This window comes from Venturia canescens, chromosome 4 (genome assembly GCF_019457755.1).
Source record: "Venturia canescens isolate UGA chromosome 4, ASM1945775v1, whole genome shotgun sequence".
Classification (NCBI taxonomy): Eukaryota; Metazoa; Arthropoda; class Insecta; order Hymenoptera; family Ichneumonidae; genus Venturia; species Venturia canescens.
Genome location: NC_057424.1, coordinates 15,022,765 through 15,047,467, shown reverse-complemented (window position 1 = coordinate 15,047,467; position 24,703 = coordinate 15,022,765). Strand labels below are relative to the sequence as shown.

Below are 24,703 nucleotides of genomic sequence, written 5' to 3'. Positions count from 1 at the left end.
ATATGCTTATCGAAAATAATGAATGAGTTACGAATATAAATGTTAACATCGATCGCAAAATTCGTCTTTATTGCAACAATAGAAATATAAATTTTTAGGTAAATACAGTTTATGTTGTATAGCTATTTTCAAGATACACGTTTGGGCCCAAGAGCTTAAAGGGAATTGGCTTCGTAATCGAATCTGCAACGTTGGAGACTCATGAATTTACGAATTTTCGTGTGATCGTCGACAGGATTCTGTGATTGAGATTGATTAAAATGCTTTTTTTATTGTACACTCAACGATGAATGATCATTCGAGATTTTTCAATTGATCCGAGTATTTTGTTCTCTGTCGCAGGAACATTACAATTTAATGAATTTGGAGAGCAACCCTGGAGGCTTGCAGCGAATGGTGACGACGATAATAATTGTCCGGAAGAAAAAGAATTTTATGAATTGTACGAGTCTGTCGTCGCTCAAATGTAACTAAAAATGTTGCAGTTTCACGCATTTCGACGTTAATGATTTTTCGATATTTCATTAGATTCGCATCTAGGCACTGGCACATTCGTCCCTATTTACAAAAAAGCATTCGAATCGGAAGATACTGACCAACGAGAATGCCATCGTTTCATTGCATTTCGAGCATTCTCCTTCAACATTAAAAAAAAATATATACGGATTGACAAATTATTTGGTTTCCATCATAAACATTTCGACCTGGGTGCATTGCATGGACCCGTTCTTTTGTAGGTGAGATCCTCACAATCTCTAGATAGGACGGATACCGAGAGATAGTCTTCGGCACAGACGTGCAAAAAAGTCGACGTTCCCGCGTGCCTGCACGCGTGAACGTGGATTCTAAGCGTAAGCTTTGTTACGCGTGGAAATATATTAATATGACTTTGTTTCGCGGCTATTCATGCAAATTTATTCTATTGTTAAGCAATGATAAATGTTACAGCGAGTGGCTTCGTTACTCAAGCGAATTGTCGAGATGAGAAATTTAATATGAAATTATAATAAACTTCAAACAAATCGCCTTAAGTACGTTCAAGTTGCAATTAATAAAAAAATTTTAATTTTTCGCGCCTAACCCTATGAAACGGCTGTACATAATCGATCGTAATTAAAATACGATTAGATGCTCTTGTCGTCGCTCATTCTCTCGAGCTCTTCACGATCTTCCTTCGACACATCGACGTCTCCGTAACCCCAAACGTGAGTACCATCCCCCGAACGATTCGCACGACGTCTGATCATGTCACGTGACACGTGTTTACGGTCGTAGGCCCAACCGATCTTCGCAAATGCGTCTATGAAGCCTGTCGTTACGTTCAACGAATAATCACCGAGCTCACCGGTCTTGTAGTCCCATGGAAAAACGTGATGATAATTGTGCCAACCTTCGCCCATGGCTACCACCGAAACCATCACATTCTCGGCCGGTGATATGTACCTTAAATGATGCAATGACATTAGTAATCATCCCCTAGTGAGGTCGTTTCTTGAAGTCTAAAAAATCAATTAAAAACTTAAATTAAAACTTAAAAATTTTTGAAAAAACGTCACCTTCGCTTTTGTTCGGTATTTTTTGACGGTAACAATCGCCAGGAGATGGAATACGGTTTGGGAGATTCGGATCGGAACGTACGAAGTGGAAGGCAGGAGGAAAAGGCAAGAGCGAGATTTTTCGACGATTCTGAAGAGACTAACTTTCATGCTTTTGTGGAGCATGTTTTGCAAACAATGATTTCAGAATATTCGCATTTTTTCAACGACCGTGAACCCGAGTAGCAGGTGTGCTCACTTGTCATACGGTTTCTGGCCCCACATATGCGCCACGCTATTGACCAGGAAGGCACTGTTCAGGGTGAAGCCGAAACGGAAGTTGAAGTTCACCCAGAAGGATGTCCAGAGGGACTCGTCCCAAAAGTACCACGGTACCCACACTGGTAAGCCGATTGCCAGGAGTGCAAAAAGTGGTACGTAGAGCCTGATTGAAAAAAAAAAAACAACAGAATTTAGAGTCGGTACTGTGAGCAACAGATCTTGAAACAATGCTGAATCAGTTTATAGTCAGCAGGCAATCTTATTGTTATTCACTCACTAGTTCCTTATCTCTCACTAGCTACTTTTTCCTCGTATTTAGGACACTGAAGTTTGCAACGTTGGAGTCCAACGAAATGATCTAAAAAAACTCTCCAATAGTTCTAGTAATTCTCCAATCTCGTTCCCTGCTGAATTTGCAATTTTTAGTTTTTCAACTTACACCGATGTTTCGAGGAATAAAAAATTGGTGAATTACGAATTGTTTTTTTCGTTCATTTCGTTGGACTCCAACGTTGCAAACTTCAGCGTCGTTCCTATTTTCAGCTACTTCTACGTTCTACTTTCAATGGATTTGGATCAAATGATCATAAGGTCAGAAACACTGTCTCCCATTCAGTGGTTCAAGCACCGGTTGACCATGCACCCATCACTGTTGGTCGTACAATTTATTATTGAAAATGATTTCCAGCATTTTTGTCATTGGAAGCAGAGCCTGAGGAGCCGTCGGTACGATCGAACACTGTTGAGGATTTGAAACCATTGAGAATTCAACTCGGATCGATATTCGATCTGACCTTTTCTGCCACATAACGATCGGATCAGCTTCGAGGTCACTCATATCCACGGCTTTCCTTTTGGCAACGACGTCCGGATGGGGTGTTGTGAATAGCCAGCCAACGTGAGCAAAGAAAAAGCCTCTTTTGGCATTATGAGGATCGGCATCCGTCTCGCTGTACTTGTGATGAACTCTGTGGTCGAGTGCCCAAGCGTATACGTGTCTCTGTCGATAAAAAAGATTCGACACAAGTTTGCTTAGCGTTGTAAAAAATCGGGATGAGGTAAGAGACAATTTCTCAAGAAATTCTTCAATATTTTAGCAATAAATATTAATCATAAGAAGGAATATGGCTTGGTGGAATGTTTACCTGGCCTGCTATAGTGAACAGAAATACGAGGATGAGTCGCAGAGGCCATTCCGCTTTGTAGGCTCGGTGAGACCACAATCTATGAGCACCAGCAGTTATGCCAAATCCACTCATGATGATTAAGAACAGTGCTGAAAGTGAAAAAAAAAATTGAAAAATTAGTAAATTTACATTTTCGAGTGGCTAATTTTTGATTTTTCATCAAATTAATATTCCATTTAGAAACAGCTTTTTCATATTCGAATTTTTTGTATTTGAAGAGTCAATAAATTTCAGTGGGTCATTCGACACGACGGTTTTTTTATCGTCGCTCGAAAATCGATTCCAGTCTTTTGGTAAATCGAACGTTTTTACCTACACTTTTTCGTCTTACCGACGAGAGTTCAGGAAGATTTTCTCTCCTCGGCCACGAGGAGACCATCACGTGTACGAAGGTTTGTCACGATCGTATACACTAACTCGATCAATTGAATTCAATAGGCTCGAATAATATGCGTTCCAATGATTTGATCTGTGAAGAAGTGGCGTTGCTGTGCCACTTATTTGCTATTTATCTCGCTTCACAGCACACACTACTTCGATTTATATCATATTTTCAATTTATCAATAAATACATCAATTAGTCCTGCCATGTAATTTGAAACTTTTTCCCAATTTTTACGTGTTCACGCATAACTTTGCATGTTTTGCAATATTTTTTTATTTTGTTCGGAATAAAACGAAATGAAACTCCAAAGACGGACTTGGATATTTTTATGAAACGTTTCTATCAGTTTAAAAACATTTTCGTCTTCGTTGCACGGTTCAGTTAGTCATTAATTGATGGACGATTTCGTTGTATCGAGCAGATTGAAAATCCAGAGTTGTTTTACAGTGAAACTGACCTGAGGAAGGACTGGAAAGTGGAAAATCAATTTTTTCGAAAGCCGACCCCAAGGAGGCTTGATCGATCGAAAAAAAATGGAGTTCGATGCCAAACAAACCGAAAATGTTAAAGTCTGAGCCCTTTGACGTGGACGGATAGCGATGGGCGCGTGGCTTCGGTGATCTACGAAGTTAATTAAGCAGATTTGGGCGAGGCCAACACTCGACTAGGCGACGCTTCACCCGCGTATCCAGTGACGTTACTATCGCTCATTCCGAATTCCGATTTCTCGAGTTTCTGTGAATCGCTTATTACCATATGAGAAAAAGTGCGACTAGCAAATATTTCGAATACAGTCGCCTGGTTTTTATAGAAGTGTGAGAAAAAGTGAAAGTTTTAGTGGAAGAGACTTTTTTTGATTTTGAGAAAAATTGCCAGTTTTTAATGTTCCTTTCACTTTTTTTCAGAGTCCTACGTCATTCCTTACGCGTACATCCGCTTATTGGGGGAAAAAATATAAACGGGAAAGAAGAAAACAAGCGGATGCGAATAAGGCGACGAGTCCATTAAATTGCATGATTGATGTTGTTCCATATTTTGAATTGACTAATCCTCGCCCCACTGTCGTACTATTGAATGTTCAAATATTTATTTAATCAAGGCCTTTTGTATTGCGGATAATAGAAGAATTGGGAGAAAATCGATTTAGCTATGACCAAGTCACGGTAAGGTCTTCGGGACCGAATGGGCTTTGAATGAAACACGCTACGATTAATCGATGCCGTTGTTGTACGGGCGGATTGGACTTTACGTATCACTCGTATTTTCCTTCTTTCACCATCCTTTTATAAAATGCTCTCATCGTTTCGTTCCCGGCGCACGAAACGTAAGAACTTTTGATTTTACGTATAGATTTTCTGCGAGCTTTTCTTCTACTAATTTTCTTTTTTTTATCCACAAGTGAAGCGGGCCACAAATCTGTTCAGTGTTGTTACGCTTGGAGCGATTTTTTCTATTTCCGTATTGTTGTCTTTTCACCCAATTATTCGGTATCGTTTGCAATTGCTGTTCTCACTTTTTCTGAGTCCAGCATCATTCGATTTTTTACGGTTCAACGAGTAAATACGACATTCAGCTTATAATTGTGCCTTTCGAATTGTGGGTTTTGATCGAATTTGGGTAGTTTTTCAGTATTTATTATGAATTTTTATTCCCTAATTCCCTAATGTAATCACTTTAAGTTCATGTCAGAATTATTAATTCGAAATTGTAAATAAATTTTTTCAACTTATCTCATAGCGAATGAAATTACAGGCCATTAATCGGGGATCCATCACTGACTGAACCCCAAATTTCATTCGTCCCTGACGAAAATACTCTAGTTTTTTATGGCAAAAATCGCATTGGAGAATGCTAAGGGAAATGGATCGAGAAAAAAGTATTAATAAAAAGACAGAAGGCTGTGACAGCAATGGCTCAAGTCAAAGAGAATCGAAATGTCGAAATATGCAAATGTGAGGTTATACGAGTGCTCATTACCAATTTCGTTCAATCTTTAACGTGATATATATCTTTATTACTAGCTTAGGCAATGGTCTCGAATTTTTCCCCAAGCGTTCATTCGTTATATGGAAAGATAAACGATTTTTTACGCATTGTCCCCATAAACCGGTGTATTTTTCTTCATATATTTAAGCACATTTATCTTAATAACCATTAAGTTGACTGTCCATTTAAGGAGGGTGGATTGCGACGATTCAATGTTGCCATGCTAAACCATATTAAAAATATAAATAATTTCAAAATTATAAGAATTTAATAAAATTTCGTAAATGTATTATTTAAAAATATATAAGAGATTAAAAATTTTTTAAGATTTTTCTACCACATAGCTCTCGAGTAATTGAACACTAAAGTTCACGTGTATAAGCATAGAGTTTACATCTCGTGCATAAGAGCTTCGATTTAACGCTCAATTATTCGATAACCATGTGTTAAAAAAATTTGAAAAAAATTGTATTCCCATACTTGATGCCAAAGAAATGTTGACACCAAATTTTATCAAATTCTGATTATTTTGATTTCGTGATCCACCCTCCCTTAAGCTCTGTGTAAATTTCAACACTTTCTTAAGAAAACCGTTTCGTGCATGAACTACCAAAAAAAAACGTTAGTTTTCTCGTCCTCATAACTCTGTTCACTCTCGCTCTCCCGTGTTTTCCTTCTTTTTCTTCTCGCCGCGTTTAGCAGAATCAACATTTTCACAATGAAGGTCCTTGACCTATGTTTTATTACTCCCTGGAGTACAATCGCAGTCCGTATTTGGGCGTAAGCCTAGCTTCAGGAGCATAAGCAAGCAGCAGAGAGAGGGTTGATATTTATTCGTTTCGTGGCGCCTGGCGTCTCAGCGCTCTGTGTGAATGTGGCCCCACACTCTACTCGTTCGGGTAAAAAGAAGCCAACGAATGGTGAAGCAAAGTGGGGGGGGGGGCAACCTAGGGGCCGGCTCGTTTTTTTGTGACCCTGTGTAAGTGACCTTCAAGATATTTCACGAACAAAGTTTTATAACCCAGTGATTGCGGTTCCGAATTCTATTGCTCTTTAATTTTCGACGGCTCCTTGGGTGATCGACAGAAAAAAAATATTTTAAAAATTCGCTGAGCAAAGTATAGATATTCGGGAATAAAACTAACGAAGAACTCGATCTGCTCGCTGTTTTTTTTTCTTTTGCTTATCGATTATGAAAAAAAAGATTTTATTACACTTCTCGCCTGTTATGAACTTACCGAGAAACTTCTATTGAATGAGAAATGCTCAATCGATTGGTAATTTGAACGGTGCGAGAACGCACGTTTATGCTTGGACGATTGTCTCTGACATTTTTTCGCTCTGATGTCACTTGAGTCACGAAGACAATGTAACAAAAATCTGTTGCGCTTTATTTTCGATCGAGGCACTCGGTGTTTTTTATTCTCGTACCAACAATCCGGATTTTGATGACGAGATTTTTTTCTGTCGTGCAAATTCCATCGATTTTTCGTCGACGAAAATAATGAATCGTGGACAAAATCGGTGACGAATTTCGTTCCAAACATTTTTTTCGACCAATTTGACAGTTTTCTCGCCGAAGCCCAACAAATTCAAGGCTCTTTTTCAAGCGAGTTTTTCAGTGTGTCGCAGCCAATGAAAAATACTTGAATGTCAAAAGTTTGAAAATTCTAATGTTTTATTCGTTGGTGCATTCGAAAATTCAAAGAGAATTATGCCAGCACAAAAAAGAGCACTGTCTCGATGCACTTGAGATCTCGTCTTGGTCCAGAACTGTCGTCCGGGAAATATGTGTCATGGATATTAATACGATAGCCGGAAACATTAGGAACTATATTCGGGTGGTTCGCATCGCGATCACTGTCGTCGTCCCAAGGATCAAACGGTTCGTGAAAATTAGTCTGAAATTCGTTCCGTCATCGAATGGGCCAACTTTTTTTAGCTAATTAAAGGTGTTTCGATTTCTCCCTCGACTATCCATTTTCGTGCTTTCCGTCGTTACTTACCCCAAAGAGATGTGAGCAATTTGGCCTTGGTGAATATGAGACCGAAGCCATAGACGAATCCTACGTGTATGAAGATTTGGGCCAGAAGATCAGGCCATTTGAGTGCTGGTACATATTCCACTGGCTTATCCACACCAACTTCGAGACTCTCCTCCTCGTTCGCATGCCCCCCCTTTCGTTGCTTCATTTCACAAATTTCTGGCTCCACGATTTTTGGAGAACTCGGTACTCCAACCTCTACTTCTTGGATGGGCATCGTTGTGGGGATTCTCTCCTCGTCCGGAGACATTTTCGCTCTACTTTTTTAATATGGATCTGCAAGAAAATTGATCGAGTTTTGAAAAAATGAACAATCGCTACTGGCAATAAAAGAGTAATTACTCCCATCAGTTCTCTCGTATCGCGCTCTCGTTCGACTAAAACCTCTGTCACATTTTTCAGCGAAATTCTGATGACACGTGTGGAAGAATATTTTTCATACCGCTGTGAGGGAGATTATCGCTCGGTTATCCAGATATTGGCGTCGTTTCTATGAGCTATGGTTGCGTGTGCCGAAAAAAGCGACGAATTTTCAACAGCAAAAGGTCGGGGTCGCGCCACACGACTGCTGTGCGTTTCAGGACCGAATTTACTGTACTCGAGTCGCTCGTAAGGAATGTCAAAGTGGCTAATCCTTCGCTGTTGAAGGGGGAGAGCGCTTTTATATCGTTGTGTTAACAATTTTACAATACGGAGGTGGAAGACTAATTCTGCGATCTCATTGGGCACGAGCGAGCGTTCGATAATCATGGGAGCTTCGAAATGACCTTTGGATATGCAATTGATTTGGTAGAATTCAATTTTTTTACGCAATTTCCAATTACCTTTGTTCCTATCGAACGTTCCAGAGTTTCTCGGTTTTTTCACAATGTCACGCCCCCCGACCCTATCGTCGATTCTTTGATAACTCATGATTTTTCCATTTTTCAAGTACTCAGTCCGAGAGTGCTTTTTTGTTTTGGGCTAAACTCCCACTGTGCTGAGATCTCCTGGTATAAAAAAAACTATATTACACTTCTACGTGGTCGAGCATACCGACACTCTTCTCTCTCCCTCTCCTCCGAATGTATGGATTTCCGAGAGAGAGAGAGACGAATAACCCCCATGGCGCCACGTTTCTCGCCATTAACGTATTACGAGAGGGTGCTACTTTGCCCTTTCCTTTTTTCATTATTTTCTCTCTCTCTCTCTCGTTATTTATCTATCGCTCTCCTGCCCTCAAACCCCGCTCTAGCTCTCGACTCACGAACATCTATTTACTCAGGGCTGATCAATTTATCAGCTTCTCTGTTCGCGACTACCGACTTCCGCATGCACCAGACGTGCAATTTTCAATCGGGTATCCTTTTTCTTACATCCCTCGTCCGTTTATCTCGGCTTTTAGTGAATCTTCTCAATATTTTCGTCACAAAAAACGGTGAAAATTTCGGATCAGAAAAATCATGAAACTCCTGACCAATTGAAATTATTCGTTGAAGAATATTTTCTCGAGACAGTATTTCAATGGCTCTATAAAAAAAATCATTCCGAGCAATAATGAAGTTAGTGGTAATTTACAAAGTTTCAAGATCGACGAAATTCTCGTCGGATTCCAAATCTTCCGTTGTTTTCGTCGAGTAAATAATCTCAAAATTTCATGAATCGAGCGATAATACTTCACGTGGATCTTAACGTGAAACTACTTTATCCTCTTATCATTCGGTGCATCTTTATCGATGTGACTCCTATCTTGCACCTGGCCGAGCGGATACAGATTTGATAAGCCGGTCAATCGTTGCTCGTATATGCTAGTATGCATCACTAATTCTCGAAAATTTCTTAAGGAGGGTGGATCGCGACGTTACAATGTTGCCACGCTAAAGCATGTTAAAAACATTTTCAAAATGATAAGAATTTCATAAAATTTGGTAAATGTATTCTTTAAAAATATATAAGACAATTGATGCCCAGTCCTCGTTTCCCGAATTTCGTAAAAAAAAAATTTCGGGGCAAAACGGACGCAGCCCCTCAGAGGCATAAAAATCGAAAAACCGACATTTTTCGAAATACAGCCGAAGCGACTGTTTCCGAATATAGGATGTCAACTCGGTAATATGGGGGAAAAGAAATGGGACCACTCGGGTTCCATTGCTTGGATGTAAATGAAAATAAATGAGTCAAATCTTATATCCCATTTCGTTCATGTTTTTGAGGAATGCAAAAAGTCAACTTTGGGCCCATCGAGCTGGGGTATATTTCGTCTTCGCACTATATCCGAGTCCCACCATTGATTCATGGTCCTAGTTTCCGGAATTTCTTCAAAAAAAACTTCCGGGCACAACGGACACAGCCTCCAAGAGACATAAAAATCGAAATATCGAAATTTTTCGAAATGTAGCAGTTTAGCAGACAGAAAAAAAGCGCTCACCAAGACAGCCAAGTCCTCGTCTTTTGAAGACGTTTCTTGCATTTTTTGCGAAGGTCCTCGAAGATTGGATTTACCGTGTAACATGCAAAAAATGGGCACACACCTTGTGTACAAGTGTTGAAGACGAAGATGTCAGCTACGAGTGCGATTTTTGTAAAAAATGAATATAAAAAACCTTTTTTCCTTATTCGTACTTTGATTACTATTGTGGTTTTTAAAAATAATTCAAAAAAGCGAATAGATAGTGAGAAAGTAATTTGGGATCTACTTTGCTCTGAAACTCGAATATTTTTTGGGGATGTCACCGTGGAATTCAACAATTTACCGTGATTTATGGTCGGGACATGATTTGGAACCGAAAAAAAAATTTTATGCATTTTATGAAATTTCAGTTTCTGGAAAGTCCGTTTTGCCCCGGAATTCAATTTTATGGGGCAAAATGGACACTGTGTCCGTTTTGCCCCATTTTACCCTATACAGTTATACATCTCGTGCAAAAGAACTTGGATTTAACGCTCAATTGTTCGATAACCACGTGGTAAAAAAATTTGAAAAAAATTGTATTTGTATACTTGATGCCAAAGAACGTTGTCACCAAATTTCATCAAATTCTCATTATTATTTTGATTTCGTGAACCACCCTCCTCGAACATATCACATCCGTGGATAAGATAACGCTGAAGGTTTGGAAGGTTCGAGTCCGACGAAATGATGTAAGTAAAACTGTCGAAAAATTCCAGTAAATCTCCAATTTAGTTCCCTGTTGAATTTGCGTCATTTTTCAAGCCACATCAATGATCCGCGAAGCAAAAAAACGATGAATCACAGATCTTCTTTTTTTGTTCTTTTCGTTGGACTCCAACGTCGCAAACTTTGAGCGACAAGTTGATGCATTTTTAATATATTTCTTCGTTTCGAATCACTCTTCGTACAGTGAAGAGGCTTCGAACTTATTTTTCATTTGCGTAAAGTAATTATTATTTTTTTTTTCATCTCATAAAATTGGTCTCATCGATAGAAAAACTTATCCATCGCTGTTAGAATGACAGCACGAATCGCGCGAATTTGCTTTCCACCATTCCCCGGTTTCATGCGAGTTTCGATCGATTTTCCCGGGTGTAATGTTCAAAAGTCGTGGTCACAGTATCTTATCCAAGATCTCTGACTCACCGTCGTTTCCTAGAATACAATAACCTACTATTTTTTTCCTCTCGTTTCTCTTTCGAAGTATATATTAACGGCGTGCTTGTGACACTGGGAACCCAGCGACCGGGTCACTCCGCTCAGGATTCATGACTAAAACGTTTCAGTGCAATTTTTTCGACGATTTCACGGTAGATACGAAGGTCGGCCGCAGCAGTATTCGGTTCCGCGGGGATTTTTAAAAACTCCCTCATTCGTTCGCCAGTCATTGAAAACTCAATCGGTCAAAGGCGAAGCAGGGAAGAGCGATCGATCGGAGAACGTTGGAATGAAAACACTCCTCGCTGGGAAGACTCCCCCTGACGAATAGTCATTTTAAACAACGAGCTGACATTGTAATCAAGCTGGGAAGATTAAGCGGGGCGATACGCCTGCGTGGGTGGCCTATAATTAAGTTCAACGAAAATTAGAGCAAGTACGACCTACAAACATAAAGAAAATGAAAATAAAGCACTCAATTAGTGTCTTACTTAGTCTTGTTCGTCGCTACAAATAATGCTGACGGAGAAAGTGAGCGTGCGTGAGCTTTCGAGAAACTGGGACTCGTAGGTGGAAGAACGTATGAAGAATAGTTCTCAGTTATTATCCGGAGTATGCAACGAATCTGTGATCACTCGGAGGAGATTGATCGATCAAATGTATTTATGCCTCAAGCCAAGTCTCTGAGGCAATAGCAACAGTAAATAAGGTCATAAAAAAAAGTCAAAATAAATCGTACAATTAAAACAAAGAAAGAGAAAAATACAAACAGAGAAAAAGAAAAATGCGGGTGTTGCATCGAAAAATAAGAAAGAACAGTAAAAAAAAGAAATTAAAAAATAAAATTATCTTAAAGAATAACAGAGAAAAGAAATAATATAAGTTAAGAAAGTTCATAACAAAAATAGCGTATAGTCACAGTAACGAAAAGAATGAAATGGAGAGAGAGAGTCGATCGACGGCGCATTGTCTATTTGAACCAATCAATCGGTACTTATTGCTAGGAATTTATCGTTCAGGGCCAAGCCGGAGAACGACGATTAAATGGAAGAAGTTGCTCATCTCGGCCGAAGAACGGGGTCACAGACGAATTCATTGATTCTTCAAATGCCTTTAAATTCTCGGTGAACAATCGAAATGTAGTCGAAACAGTAAAAATTTTGGTAATTTCTGACGATTTGATCTCCCCCGGTAATTGGTGTTGGCCTTAATGATTTTTAAAAGCCTCCGCATGTGACGAAGAATAAGTTTGAAGGCGAAAAGAGATTCAAATGTTCGCGCGCTTTTGACGTGCTCGAGGCACCACCGTTTCGATAAAAAAATTTCAAAAAAACGTCTCGTGGCGCGCAACGACTCACGGGTTAACGCTCTTTATCAATAGAGCTTCGGTCAAACAATTACTCAAATAATTTTTACTGCCGCGATGACTCATCCGAGTTTTCCGAGGAGAAAATAACGTCACTGGCCGTTACACTCCCTTGCGGTGCTCCCTGGATACGGATGTGTACACACGTCTCTAAATGACTGTCCATTCGGACGCATCAAGCAACTTTTTGATAGAGTAAACGCAACATTCGGTTCAAAGCTTTCCGGCTGTGAAAAAACACAGGCTGTCATTCAACGAGAGCGCTCTCGTGTCATCGTTATTTTCAACGAGCAATTGTCGTAGCTGACAATAAAGTTCGCAGCGGTAAAATGCGATGATGATTAATGGGATCGATAAATTGAGTGGAAACTTTAAAATCATGGAAATCAATGGTCGCGGAAAGTTCAATTCAATCATCACAAAAAATAACGTCGAATAAATACTGGAGTGACTGAGGAACAAAAAATCTGAGAATATTTTCGAATTTAACGAGTCCACGTACAATATTTCAATGTAGTTACGGAATAGTATCAATCATGAATGCGAATAGAAAATAAAAAACGCGAGCCTCCGTACGACGATGCAACGCAACGATTATACCATACGTCGAACAAATTAAAATGTGTTTTTATTTCGAATCGAGTTATAATGTACCTGTTCGGTCCGACGTAGTTGAAACTGACGGAAAAAAGCATTGAAAAACGATGAGTATGCATAACCTCAAAACAAATAATGTAAGTAATAATGTTGACAGAGTTATGAACGACGACGTTACACGCGTCACTCCGACCTTCGAGCAATTTGAGACGGAAACTCTCTCAGATCAATCCAATTTCCAATGGTGCATTTACTCTCCACAACACACGATATTCTAACGAGCCATAAACATTTTAAGCGTCCACATTTTTCCGGACTGTGGTATTCGTCGAACGAGAAAAAGGTTCCGTCTCCTAAACACACGTGTCGGTGAAAAAAGTTTTGAGGTTATTTCCGGGTTCATTTTCTAGAACTTTCACAACGCCAATGCTTTTATCGAAATTTCGTAGTTCCCTCAACTCCCCTCTATCTGGATTTGTTGAACACACTCTCGGAAAGTATACCAACACGGCGAAGATATCCACTGTTTAATTATACTGAGGTCGTACGATCGTGCGGAGGTTATTTTTTCATCTTACCATAGCTCGTGCCCTTAGACGTAAAATCATTTTTTTCGACGAATTCCTGACAAATTTTAGAAGCTCTGTCGCGGTCAGCTTTACCATAAATTCGCATTTGTGTACACGTGTAAATTTATATTACATTTACATATATGAATATATGTGTGCGCGCGCGCATATTAATCATATCTCTAACTATAGTAAAGCGCGTAGTCATAAATTCAGGTGACCGCGTGGCGGTTTCTCGTTACGCAATGCCGATGCGGCAACGAACGCTTCGCAAAGTAGTCTCGCGCAAGTGAAAAAAAGACGCGAGAGATTGTAACGTATACGTGAAGAATTATAGAGAGAATTCTCCCCCCTTCGAAACGATCGTTTGACACAAGACCGAAGGGATTTTCGTTCGCGTTATTTGACGAATCCAAAGGCCTTGTTCGTGGATTATCTTTCGCTATCGCTCTCCCTCATTTTCTTTCTCTTTTATCACGAGGAATGGACTCTCGCGAGAAGAACCGAGGCGTATTTACCGCATGCGTGACGGCGTTATAATTAACATACGTGACTCCACGAGGTACAGAACATGCTCGACGTGATCGTCACGGACACGCCCGACGATCGTTTCCTTTGGACACATTCGAATACATTTATCACGAAGCGTATGACAACGATCGAGTTGGAAAGAAGAAAAAAAAAAGAAAACAAAATAAAACGCGTGAGAGCAAGAGAGTGAGCTCGATATTTGGAGGGAGAGAGCGAGGAAAACAAAGACGGACGCGGAGACAGAAACAGAGCGAAGGATAACGGACAAAATTGAAAAATGGAAGAGACGGCGCAGAGGAACGAAAAACGGCCGGAGATAAAAGCAAGGGACCATTTGTATGTACATGCCGATTCACAAGACACGTATTATTTAGAAAGAGAAAATAAAATTTCACAAGAAGAAATCGGGGCAGCCATTACTATATGTGACTCGTGTATAGATTATCGTTGATGCATATTAAGTTCACTCATTGATCACGAAACATTAACTTCTCCTTTTATGGGGACTGAAGAATGGCTCATCGTGTTTTTTGTGCCTTGTGTGTTTATAATTTATTTGATAATCGCTCATTCACGACTCTAATACTTGAAAATCGACGATTAGATTTCTCGTGATGGTTCAGCAATTGACAGAGAGCATTTTTGTCACAGTGGGAATTGAAGAGATGAAAATAACTACGAGGGCAGATCGGAAAGTTGAATTTGTACGTGACCTATTTAAGGATTATTGGGATTGACCAATTTTCTCTTCGACGACAAATGTTTCACGCATCAATGAGCTGACGAAATGTCAGAAGAGAATAATAGGAAATAGTGTTTACGACGCGAGCAATGCGGGTTGCGCAAGAAAAAACGGTTGGAAATAACACCGAGTTGAATTTTCGAAGGCAGCCAGTTCATTGAATAATCCGAGATTGCTTCGATTTCGCACGCTCATTACCGGGTGTACCGATGTTTCGAAAAGTCCCGAGTTTTCTCATAACCTCAAAATTACGTACAATCATCGTCTCAATCTTCGAATAAGGAAGGGCGTCGAGAATGTCAATTTCTAATTTTAGTTCAACTGGTGCGCCCATGTCACTTCCTTTTTCCGGTTGTTTCAGACCGAGACGAAGAAAAATGCGTTCGAAATATATTTCAATTGCCTACACAGAATCTCGTGACTTGTGGTTAATCTGGATTGTTTCAGCGACGAGGTTCTCTAACAGATAAAACATTGTTGACGGAGCCGATAAGCATTTTCATTCTCAGCACATTATAAAGATTTTATCTCCTCACTTACGATTAGTTTCCGAGAAAGCATGCGTTCCTGTGGTTTGATCAAAACATTTACGACAAAGTTAATGACTGAATCATATTTCACCTTGATTCATTAATACCGATCGATTAAAAGTGACTTTGATTTTCAAGAAAACGATAAAAAAAAAAACACGGCTCTCTCGTAAAAATCGTACCGGGGCTTTCAAAGATCCCTTTCACTTGGTTAACCCATTATTATAAACAACTTACCTTGGATTTCGCGAAGCAATCAAATGCTCCTTCGACCACCGGTTGTTTTTCACATTATCTCATAATAAAAACATAAGCACGTAAGCACTGATGGATTTAAAACAATATAAATGAAAGTACAAATTCGACAAGTCTCGCGTGGCACTTCGATTATAATAATACGAACTACGAGCGAGCAACGATTTTCAAAGTCTGATTTATTGGAAATTCGAGTGTCGAGAACGTGTTTGAACAATAACGAAATTCGTAGTGGCCACGTGTTACAGATTTAAAAATAGTATCGTTCACAGTTCGAAACTTTCGAGAATAACCAAAATTAGTATTCCAGCTTGTATTATACTTTTCAAAATGCCAAGTAAAAATAACACTTTACGAAACCGTTTTATACCACTTTTTTCAACACATTATGAAACTATTAGTTTGAATAAAACTGCACAGCACTGTTCGAACGTTCGGTTAATTTGAAGATTAATATTTTCCCGATGTAAAATCGAATAACGTGGTATCTCAAGCAATATTTCATACACTTATGTCTGAGCTCGCCGGCTAATCACGCGTGCGAGCATGAACTAAACTCACTACTCACTGCATGGCTTGTACGAGCCGGCATGAAGTTCTACGCCGAGTCGCAGTAAGCCTCCCAAGGATCCCACACGTACCGTCATCGTAGAACGCGCTACTCTCTACTACGTGGGCACGTACGAAGCTACGTATACTGTACCTCAACATCTGTATAGGATTCATTATTTTTTAAAATATTATTCCACATCGTGAGGTTATGAAAAACGACGATATTTTCACGTTCATACAATCTCCATGCGATCACTTCTGTGTTACACATTTTTTAAAATAATAATGAGAAGCGTCGATGAGATAAAAAGTATATAAAGTGTGAGCAGTGCGTGGAATAGGATTGAAAAATTTCGGTCGATTATATACCCACCGTTTTGACGCATCTCATTCGCCACATCTTCATATTCAGGTGCACAAAATCTTTTCTCATTGCTCTATTACTCTATGCACATGTATAGGAAAAAAAAGTGTTCGAGACGCTTTTCTGGGTATATTTATAGACTGATATATAAACATGATGCACGTGTCGAAGAAACAGGTTTGATAGCCAATTTCGAGTCAATGTTGTCATGAGTCGTAGACGGAAAGAATTCAAGGGAAAAATTACCGTTACGACAATAGGAACTGGGAGCAGACGTATAATGGAAGGTCCAGAATCATGAATTTTCTGAGGAACGATGACAACATTTTTTCTTCAGCATCAGAGTCCGCGAACATTCTTACGAATCGTATGGAATATCATTTTTTTTTCAAGAATAGGAAATTCGGTTTTTACTATTTTTTAAATTTAATTTTTTGCTTTTTTCACCACTTTTGGGCTTCTACCACCGTCATTTTTTTGCTGATTCGATCCCGGAAGGAGTCGTAGAAAACCTGAATTCAGAGTTTTATGACGATGTACTTCCCGGAACGAAATATTCTCAAGCATCCTTTAAAAGCAGAGTTTGATTATCTCGAGTGGAATTATCCAAAATGAAAAAAGTTACAATTGCATGCGAAAACGATCCGTAAGAAATGAGACACCGTATCTGAGAGGAGTGTGGTAGTGCATAAAAGTTAACGGAGGCAGTGATAGATTTTATGCGTAAACGAAAAATTCTCGCCTCTGCAGTGTTTCTAAACTACGCAGAATTTTGCCAAGATGTTTTATTCAAGGAAAGGTGCTTATCAATCCGCACCTTGTTTGAAGAGTGAAAATATACTTTTTATTCTTGAAAATACAAAATTAAAGAAGATAAATGCTTTTTTTATAATTCATGTTCTTGGAAAAAATCGAAAAAAGTCGAGTCGCCGACTCGTCGAGCCGACAGGTTGATGTCGAAAATATTAATGGAAAATCGTTAGAGGTTATTTCAATGATTGATTTCAGACTCTGGACATGAATAAAAATTAAATTGAGAAAAATCTATTATTGAGGGAAAATCACAAGCGTTGATTATTCATTCAATCGCCTATTTCACTGTTTTTATACAATATTTTGTATAATAAAAAACATTCTGTGATATTTCTACACGAATATCGATCTTTCCGCGCCGCGAAGGGACTGAGTAGATAACAATTAGTTTCGGTTGATGCCGCCGCGACCGTGCGCCTTTGATCGAAATGTTCGCTCGATGACGCAGTTTCGCAACACATGGTTACCTCCGTCGGTTCATACTCGGTTTCCAGGTAATGCAGCGAAAGTGGAATAATTTATTGATTATTGATAATCGTGTATTATTCTTTATCGAGGCTTCGCGTTTGTTCGCAGATTTATCAAAACTGGTAATTCCAACGCGATATTGGATAAGGTTTATAAGAATACTAAGTGATTTTATATGCGATACACGGCGCGTATATAATGTCAAATGTCATAGACTTTCGCGTCCCGTTTGTTCCGAAATTTTCGTTATTCTTATTGCGACTACTGAGCGAAAAATTTAAGATACTTATCACTTTTCACAACGTTGATGATTGTTTTGCAAGAGTGATGGTGAGGCATTCTAGATCCTGTTGTAACAATTTCTCTAATTTTAATAATATACCGAATGATTTTCTTTGACGACGGAATCCTTACCCTCGAGTTTTGAGAAGGCGATTGCCTCGTCCATCTAACCTAAGATCCTTCAAACTTAGTTTAAGAAAAAAAAACTGCTTTCAAATTGTTCATCAAATTTCCTTACCCTCCTTTTTTCCCCCTGCTTCTCCACATCCTCGATATTCAATTTTCTCAAATGATTGTTAACTACTGAAAGAAGTTAATTTATTCAAAATCTCTTGGCAGATACGTCCTAGCTGACAGACTGCAGACAATACAGGATCCTGAGGGAACATCGGTTGCCAACTCGAATCACTAGATGGATACTTTGGAAGGATGAAATTATTTTCAATAAGTTTCATCCTCACTAATAATTCCTTTCAATCCTCTCCCTCATAATTAAAAGACACGGTCTGACTTGGTTTGTGCACTGTAACATTTATACTTCAGTCAAATCAGTGTTAGTGCTGCAATGTTTGACTTTAGAATTGAAATCTTTTTTTTCATTCCTCCCCAAAGCCTCGTCTTGTATTCATTGTATTTTTGGATCATAAGGTGACCGTCTATTGTCCATTTCTAACATTATTCTGTATTCTGTTAATTATTATTACAATAATTTCTTCATTTTTCCAGACTGCGTGGCCTAGACATTGCACGAATACGGTTACCATCCACCTGTGGAGCGGCGTTTTTATCAATGCTACATTCTTCCTTGAAAATATAAAAAAATAAAAGACACGATTTTTTGTCTTTGATTATTCGAAGTTTGAAAAGTAGAATCAATTGTGTTTGGCTGACCATCCATGCGCGCGAAGTCTGGAATCAATTCATATTTTCAATAAAGCAGTTTTGAGGTTCGCATGAGATTTTATTAATATTGAATAATTTTGTAAAAATGCTTAAATGAGATGATAAACGTAAAGTTGTACAGAAACGTTACAACGAGTTTGACATACTTCTAACAACAAATAAAATGCGATCTATTTCAGGTACTTTACTGAGCCGGAGGGGATGACGTTGAGTTATTTTCCAAAATTGCAGCAGTGCCATTGACTGTCTTGTCTTCGCCCGTTAGCAGCGTCACCTTTTCCTCGTATTTACCTCGTAAATCTTGAAAGAGGCGCAATTGCGTTTCGTATTCGGTTTTGAGATCAGCGTTGAGTCGAACCGCAGCTTCCATTTTTCGCAACATCGCGTTGTGACGTTCGCGCTCTGCCGTTATACGATTTTCCATGCTGTCTACGTCCTCCTGAAAAAACGATTCAAATTTGGTCGTTTTAGGATTCGATTTGAGTCCCCGAGTTTTCATCGAACGGAAATTCGTCGTATGACAAACCTGCAAATGCTTAACTTCCATGTTACGTATCTCAAGTAAATTTTTCGTAATCGCAACGACTTCTTTGAGGGATGACACTTGTTTGCCGAGTGCATTTATTTGGTTCTCTTGATTCGCAATCAAACGTCCTCGGTCGTTGAATTTCGCCTGGCTCTGTGCTAAACTATTTTTCAGTTCCTTCAACTCCCGGCGAAGATTCGACTGGTCATCTTTTCCGCTGATCGCAGCTTCGTAAGCTGCTTCCAGGGCTGTTAATTTATTTTCCGTATCAGCCAGTTTCTTCTCATAATTGTCGCGTTCGGCTGTCCTTTTCTGTACCTCATCAAAGTCAATCATATTCACAGAATTACTAAAGATGTTCCAAGTTGCATTTTTATCTTCTTAATCTTCAATAGAACGTCAATTTCCGAGTATAAAAATCCGATTGTGCTTCCTGAACTCCTCATGAGTTATTATTATCAAAGTTGGAGGATAACCGTTCTTTTACCGCGTATACCGCTTAAACGGTTGAAGATAGCGCAAAATTCCACAGGACTCGTTTTGCAGAGCATCAAATTTCTTGCAAAAAAGTCTGCGGCCATATTTTTCTATCCCCGGTAGTTCATCTCTGAGAGTTGAAATCAGATATTTTTTCGATTTTCCCTCGTTGTAATATATTCAACGAAAAATTCTCGGAGACTGTTTTGTAGGAAATTTCATGCTCTGTAATATTGATCTTACAAATATTTGCCGATCACGACTCAACAGGAGCAAGCCGAATCACGAAACGTTGCAGAATTTTTGAACAAAAATTTCGATCCCGAACTTGAGTATTTGATCATTGATCATGGCACGTCCTGCACATTGCTGCTCTTCGAGCCGATAAAAATTCTAAGGAAAATGCATTATTTAAATAGTACCTCGACTTCTTCCCGGAGATTTAATAATTGAGGGTTCTCAGCGTCACTTCCATTCCTCTGGGGAGGAGCCTCGGGCTGGCCCGAGGGCGCGTTCGCTTTCGGAGGCTGCTATGAAAAAAAAATTGTATTTCCTATAAATCTCGGATCACATATTCTTCGATGATAAACCTATTTTCAAGGTCGACATACTAACGGTTTTATTCGCATTGCAAATTTCTTGGACTGCGGTATTTTCAGGTAAAATTTCTTTGCAGTCCAAGGGTGAGACGTTCGAATTTATGACTTCCGGTAACGGCGCTATTTTCGTATCTGCATTATTATCAATCGCATGGTCACTCAATGGTTTCGGTATTTCTGCGGTGCATGGATCACCGGCTGCGCCGCAAATCAATGGAACTTCCGCTTTATCGGTCATTTTCTTTCTCCTTTTAAATTGTTCTTCAGTTCTCGATGCGATCACGAATTACTGCAATCATACGACAAAAATCACTCGATTTTGATCTCGTCATTTTTTCGATTCCAATCGCTATTTATTTTTGGCTCGACTGCTTCCAGTATAATTTTATGGTTGTTTTGCTCAATTTTCGTCATTGAATATTTACCACTCATTAATTATATTTATTTGCGGTTTCGAATCGACACTGGAACAGAAAAGATATTCAGTAAAACGGCGTACTTGGATCAACGAATCTCAACTGACTAAAAACTCGAAAGTCAGGATCGCTTGGAAAGCACCGACTAGGAGTATCCGATCTATTTTTAGGAAAATCTCTGCGCCTCGCTTCTATTTTCAAACATGCGTGAGCGGTTGTAACTTACCACTATGCATTAGTGCCCAACGGGGAAAGAGGGATAAAAAATGCGTTATTTTAAATATAAATATACGTGCACATACACAGAAGCAAATAATTTGGTTGTTAATATTTAATCATCGAACTTTTACGTCATTGGAACAATTCCAAAATGTCATACGCAACTTTTCGATGGAACGATTTGACAACTTATTTACAAACAATTGATGGAATTGACTGATTCGTCTAAAGTTGCGGTAGCGACTCGGAGACAAAGTACATTGATAAGCGAGTTCATTGCAAGATTCTTTGCAGCGAGGTGCTTCTCTATTCTCAGGCTTTCAATTCCTCAAAGAAAAACTTTGATATACTATACTTTGAGTATAATCATAGCAATCTCGTGGAATAACAGCTGATGAGGTGGAAACAATTTATTTTGCTGTTGAGAAGTTTTTTTCCGATTCAGTAAAATAAAAATGTCAGTTTCTTCAAGTTTGATGAACGTTACTTATATGGTGAATAAATCGGTGTAATAAAAATAATAAAAATGGATAAATGCGAGGGTAAATATTAATTTTGAAAATTGGTACGTGAAGAACTCAAATGTGGCGCTTGTGTCGGCTCTGCAACACGAAATCGTTCGAGCCGCTGTTCTTCACGCTTTTTCGCTGTAACACCTCGTTGTAATTTTATTTCTCATCTCACGGTGCTGCCCAAAATTTTATTGGTAATTATAGAATTCATTTGATCAATTTTTTAGCCGTAATTATTCCTACGCTTTTATCTACAGTGAATTTAACTCCTGTGAGACTTGTCACGACCTGTGTCATCATCCTAACCTCAAAATTTTGCAATCGTTAGAAAAATTACACTTGTTTTTTTTTTTCATTTTCGGTGTAAATAAATGTGTGAAACGGATATTCATCTGGTTTGACTAATTAACTTGGTCTTTTCCATGATTTATTTCTCTACCCGTGACATGACAAAAAATGACAGTATTTTATGTTACTTTTATTGTCAAATCCTAAAACTTTTTTGAAGAATTTTGCCAAAAAATTTCTAAGTATAGTCTTGACTAGGTGCAAAAATTAATCCAAATCATTTGAACTTCTAAATGATATCTAAATGATAAAAAATTAATAGAGAGCCCAAGAATCTTTTACATTCTTCTATACATAAATTATTACTATTCTTTCCATATTAAAATCATTTTTTAATCATGATTTTTTTACTTGAAACTACAAAGTTTTTTCTTCCGATCTGATATTGATTAAAAATGTTGAAATCCTTGATCTATGTTCGAAATTAGCAAAATTAACCATGATTTTTCTTGCTGTGCACAGGAAATAGAAAATGGAAGAATATGCAAGAGAGCCTTGTCCATGGCGTATAGTTGATGACTGTGGCGGTGCATTCACAATGGGCGCGATAGGAGGTGCTGTGTTCCAAAGCATAAAAGGATTTCGCAATGCTCCGAGCGGTTTGAACAAAAGATTTTTGGGAAGTTTGATGGCAATAAAGCAAAGATCACCCATAATAGCAGGAAACTTTGCCGTATGGGGAGGAATGTTTTCAACGATCGATTGCACTCTGGTACACTTTAGGAAGAAAGAAGATCCGTGGAATTCTATTATAAGCGGAGCAGCAACAGGCGGAATATTGGCAGCAAGAAATGGTTTGCCCGCAATGGCAGGCAGCGCGGTCATTGGAGGAATGCTTCTGGCACTGATAGAAGGAGTTGGCATACTTTTCACTCGTCTCTCTGCTGAACAATTCAAACCCCCGAGTTTGGTTGTCGATGATCCTTCGCAGCTTGGCCCACCACCACAAAATTATCCCTCATAGACACGAATGAACCAATGAATGATTAACTCTAGAATATTTTACAAATTAGGAGGTAATACTCGAGTGAGTCCTGCTGCGTTACACATGTTTCAATTCGCCCGGTGCGACTCGACTTTGAACCGTTACAAAAAATTTGTACAGACGATGATTAAGTTGAAAAATCATAAAGAAAACAAATTGCTACGTAGTACTGAGTCTCTGGATTTTTTTTTGTACTTTCATATCTTTATTTTGTGACTATAATCTTTTATTAAAAAATGCATTAATATTTGAAAAGTATCATCATTGTTAATTGTGGGGAGTATCATAAAATAACTTTTAATGTTGACAGAAACCTATAGAAAATCATTCTCACAATGTAACAAGAACTATTGAAAATCATTGATTCGACTAACACGTCTGTTACCTGGATATTAGAGGCATAAGGATGTAACAAACTTTGTAAGTTTGAACATTTATTCATTCTGTTGAACCAATCAAAGCTCAGTTTTTTCCTGATTTTTTTCATTGCAGTTTGACCTGTAGGCACTCGAATGAAGCAGATATTCCAAATGAAAGACAGTTCCAGTGATAACCAATATGTAAATATCATTCATGCTAAGAATTAAAATAATTTAAAAAAAGAAATGAAGTAAATAGTAGTGGGAAAATGATTATTCACATCATCAGTTATGAAATAATGATAAGAAGAAGAAGGTTCAACGAATAGTTTTGAATCATTGATGATCATCTTCATCCTCTTCCTCTTCATCGGTATCTTGTTTTTTTAAGACTGGTATTGACAGATCTAATTTTTCACAAATTTGTAGTTTTGACGATTCTATTTTTGGTGTTTCATTAACGTTTGACTGGTTTTCTTTTTCTCTCTTGAGGCTTGCCAGTTCCATTTGTTCTACCTGTAACCAACGAAAGAACACATTTTTAAAAAATATTAAACGACTAATAAATCATAATAAATAACTTCCATTGTATTTTATTTGGTAATCAATACAGTTTCTGTCATTTCTTTGTTAAAAACGATTGTAAAGAATCTTTTTTTTCGTAGCTTAAAGGTACTCTTTTTTTTTTTTTTTCTTTTCGGAATTCTAAGTATTGATTAGTAATCAAAATGACATATTTCGCTGTTGAGTTAATGCAAAAAAGTTTAAACCTAAAGTCTCTTTTTATCGAATGCTCGTTCTTAGTTTCTTAATGTTTTTCATAACGAACCTGTAAACAATTGATTTGTTCGTCGATTTCGGCCAACATCTTCATTAATAATTCCTCTTCTTCGTTCAACTGACTTCGCCATGCTGCAAGATCTTCCAAAGTTTCCATGTGCCTATAGTTATATTTCCATTGTATAATTATATAATTTTACGGTCGGAGGAAACAAGAAACGTGTGATAACCAGTGATCAGTGATGGTGATGACTGATGAGATCCCCAGCACGATTGATTCTATCCAAAGTTGACATTAGTCTTTTCAAAAATCTTCGTTTCTGTTTATTTCGTAGTAAAAAGTGTTTTGCTCTAATGCGTCGTCTGGTGGAATTTTTGCCAAGTTCGCTAGTACCGAGTGAATTATACGTTCGTACGATACACCATTGCTACAAAATGAGTATCAAACATTGCCAGTGAGTTACCAACAGTCGGTAAATTACCAACATTGAAATTGAATTT

The 24,703-nt window shown here is 38.4% G+C and overlaps 3 protein-coding genes and 2 long non-coding RNA genes across 14 annotated transcripts; 3 read left to right on the top strand and 2 right to left on the bottom strand.

Moving 5' to 3' along the window:
• Positions 1-36: 36 nt before the first annotated feature.
• Positions 37-17,299, bottom strand: LOC122409913 (acyl-CoA Delta-9 desaturase-like). Of its 2 annotated transcripts, XM_043417820.1 has the most exons (7): positions 16,525-17,299; positions 16,161-16,310; positions 7,382-7,696; positions 2,963-3,093; positions 2,612-2,817; positions 1,795-1,980; positions 37-1,443 (listed from the first exon to the last, which is right to left on the bottom strand). In XM_043417820.1, the coding sequence occupies exons 3-7, from the start codon at positions 7,668-7,670 to the stop codon at positions 1,125-1,127; spliced, it is 1,131 nt and encodes a 376-aa protein (XP_043273755.1). In that variant the 5' UTR covers positions 7,671-7,696; positions 16,161-16,310; positions 16,525-17,299; the 3' UTR covers positions 37-1,124. The 2 variants fall into 2 exon arrangements, with proteins under 2 accessions (XP_043273755.1, XP_043273754.1); XM_043417819.1 differs by lacking the exons at positions 16,161-16,310; positions 16,525-17,299 and adding an exon at positions 15,582-16,154.
• On the top strand, positions 2,745-5,109 carry LOC122409918 (uncharacterized). The gene is made up of 4 exons (XR_006260800.1): positions 2,745-2,875; positions 3,239-3,396; positions 3,837-4,204; positions 4,295-5,109. It is a non-coding gene; the product is annotated as an uncharacterized lncRNA (long non-coding RNA).
• Positions 17,300-17,770: 471 nt separating the features above from the next.
• On the top strand, positions 17,771-19,296 carry LOC122409917 (uncharacterized). 2 transcript variants are annotated; one of them, XR_006260799.1, is made up of 3 exons: positions 17,771-17,822; positions 17,905-18,126; positions 18,418-18,944. It is a non-coding gene; the product is annotated as an uncharacterized lncRNA (long non-coding RNA). The 2 variants fall into 2 exon arrangements; XR_006260798.1 differs by lacking the exon at positions 17,771-17,822 and adding an exon at positions 19,161-19,296 and having other exon boundaries at positions 17,867-18,126; positions 18,418-19,025.
• Positions 19,019-21,254, bottom strand: LOC122409915 (uncharacterized). Of its 4 annotated transcripts, none has more exons than XM_043417822.1 (5): positions 21,009-21,254; positions 20,600-20,872; positions 20,407-20,514; positions 19,508-19,825; positions 19,019-19,420 (listed from the first exon to the last, which is right to left on the bottom strand). In XM_043417822.1, the coding sequence occupies exons 2-5, from the start codon at positions 20,819-20,821 to the stop codon at positions 19,166-19,168; spliced, it is 903 nt and encodes a 300-aa protein (XP_043273757.1). In that variant the 5' UTR covers positions 20,822-20,872; positions 21,009-21,254; the 3' UTR covers positions 19,019-19,165. The 4 variants fall into 4 exon arrangements, with proteins under 4 accessions (XP_043273757.1, XP_043273759.1, XP_043273758.1 ...); XM_043417824.1 differs by having other exon boundaries at positions 19,508-19,819; XM_043417823.1 differs by having other exon boundaries at positions 20,407-20,511.
• Positions 21,255-21,779: 525 nt separating this feature from the next.
• On the top strand, positions 21,780-24,003 carry LOC122409916 (mitochondrial import inner membrane translocase subunit Tim17-B). Of its 5 annotated transcripts, XR_006260795.1 has the most exons (4): positions 21,780-21,924; positions 22,541-23,094; positions 23,374-23,483; positions 23,556-24,003. XR_006260795.1 is itself a non-coding variant. In XM_043417826.1 (2 exons), the coding sequence occupies exon 2, from the start codon at positions 22,551-22,553 to the stop codon at positions 23,040-23,042; it is 492 nt and encodes a 163-aa protein (XP_043273761.1). In that variant the 5' UTR covers positions 21,780-21,924; positions 22,541-22,550; the 3' UTR covers positions 23,043-24,003. The 5 variants fall into 5 exon arrangements, 1 of the variants encoding a protein (XP_043273761.1); XR_006260797.1 differs by lacking the exon at positions 23,374-23,483; XR_006260794.1 differs by having other exon boundaries at positions 23,374-24,003.
• Positions 24,004-24,703: the final 700 nt, after the last annotated feature.

Excerpts from the sequence above, each read along its gene's own strand:
- LOC122409915 (XM_043417822.1), bottom strand. The coding sequence starts at position 20,821 with ATGACCGATAAAGCGGAAGTTCCATTGATTTGCGGCGCAGCCGGTGAT. Across the intron at positions 19,826-20,406 it reads ATCTCCGGGAAGAAGTCGAG|GTACAGAAAAGGACAGCCGA; the intron begins GTACTATTTAAA and ends GACTTTGATGAG. Across the intron at positions 19,421-19,507 it reads TGGAAGTTAAGCATTTGCAG|GAGGACGTAGACAGCATGGA; the intron begins GTTTGTCATACG and ends TCGTTTTTTCAG.
- LOC122409916 (XM_043417826.1), top strand. The coding sequence starts at position 22,551 with ATGGAAGAATATGCAAGAGAGCCTTGTCCATGGCGTATAGTTGATGAC.
- LOC122409913 (XM_043417820.1), bottom strand. The coding sequence starts at position 7,670 with ATGTCTCCGGACGAGGAGAGAATCCCCACAACGATGCCCATCCAAGAA. Across the intron at positions 2,818-2,962 it reads TGTTCACTATAGCAGGCCAG|AGACACGTATACGCTTGGGC; the intron begins GTAAACATTCCA and ends TTTTATCGACAG. Across the intron at positions 1,981-2,611 it reads ATCGTTATGTGGCAGAAAAG|GCTCTACGTACCACTTTTTG; the intron begins GTCAGATCGAAT and ends TTTTTCAATCAG.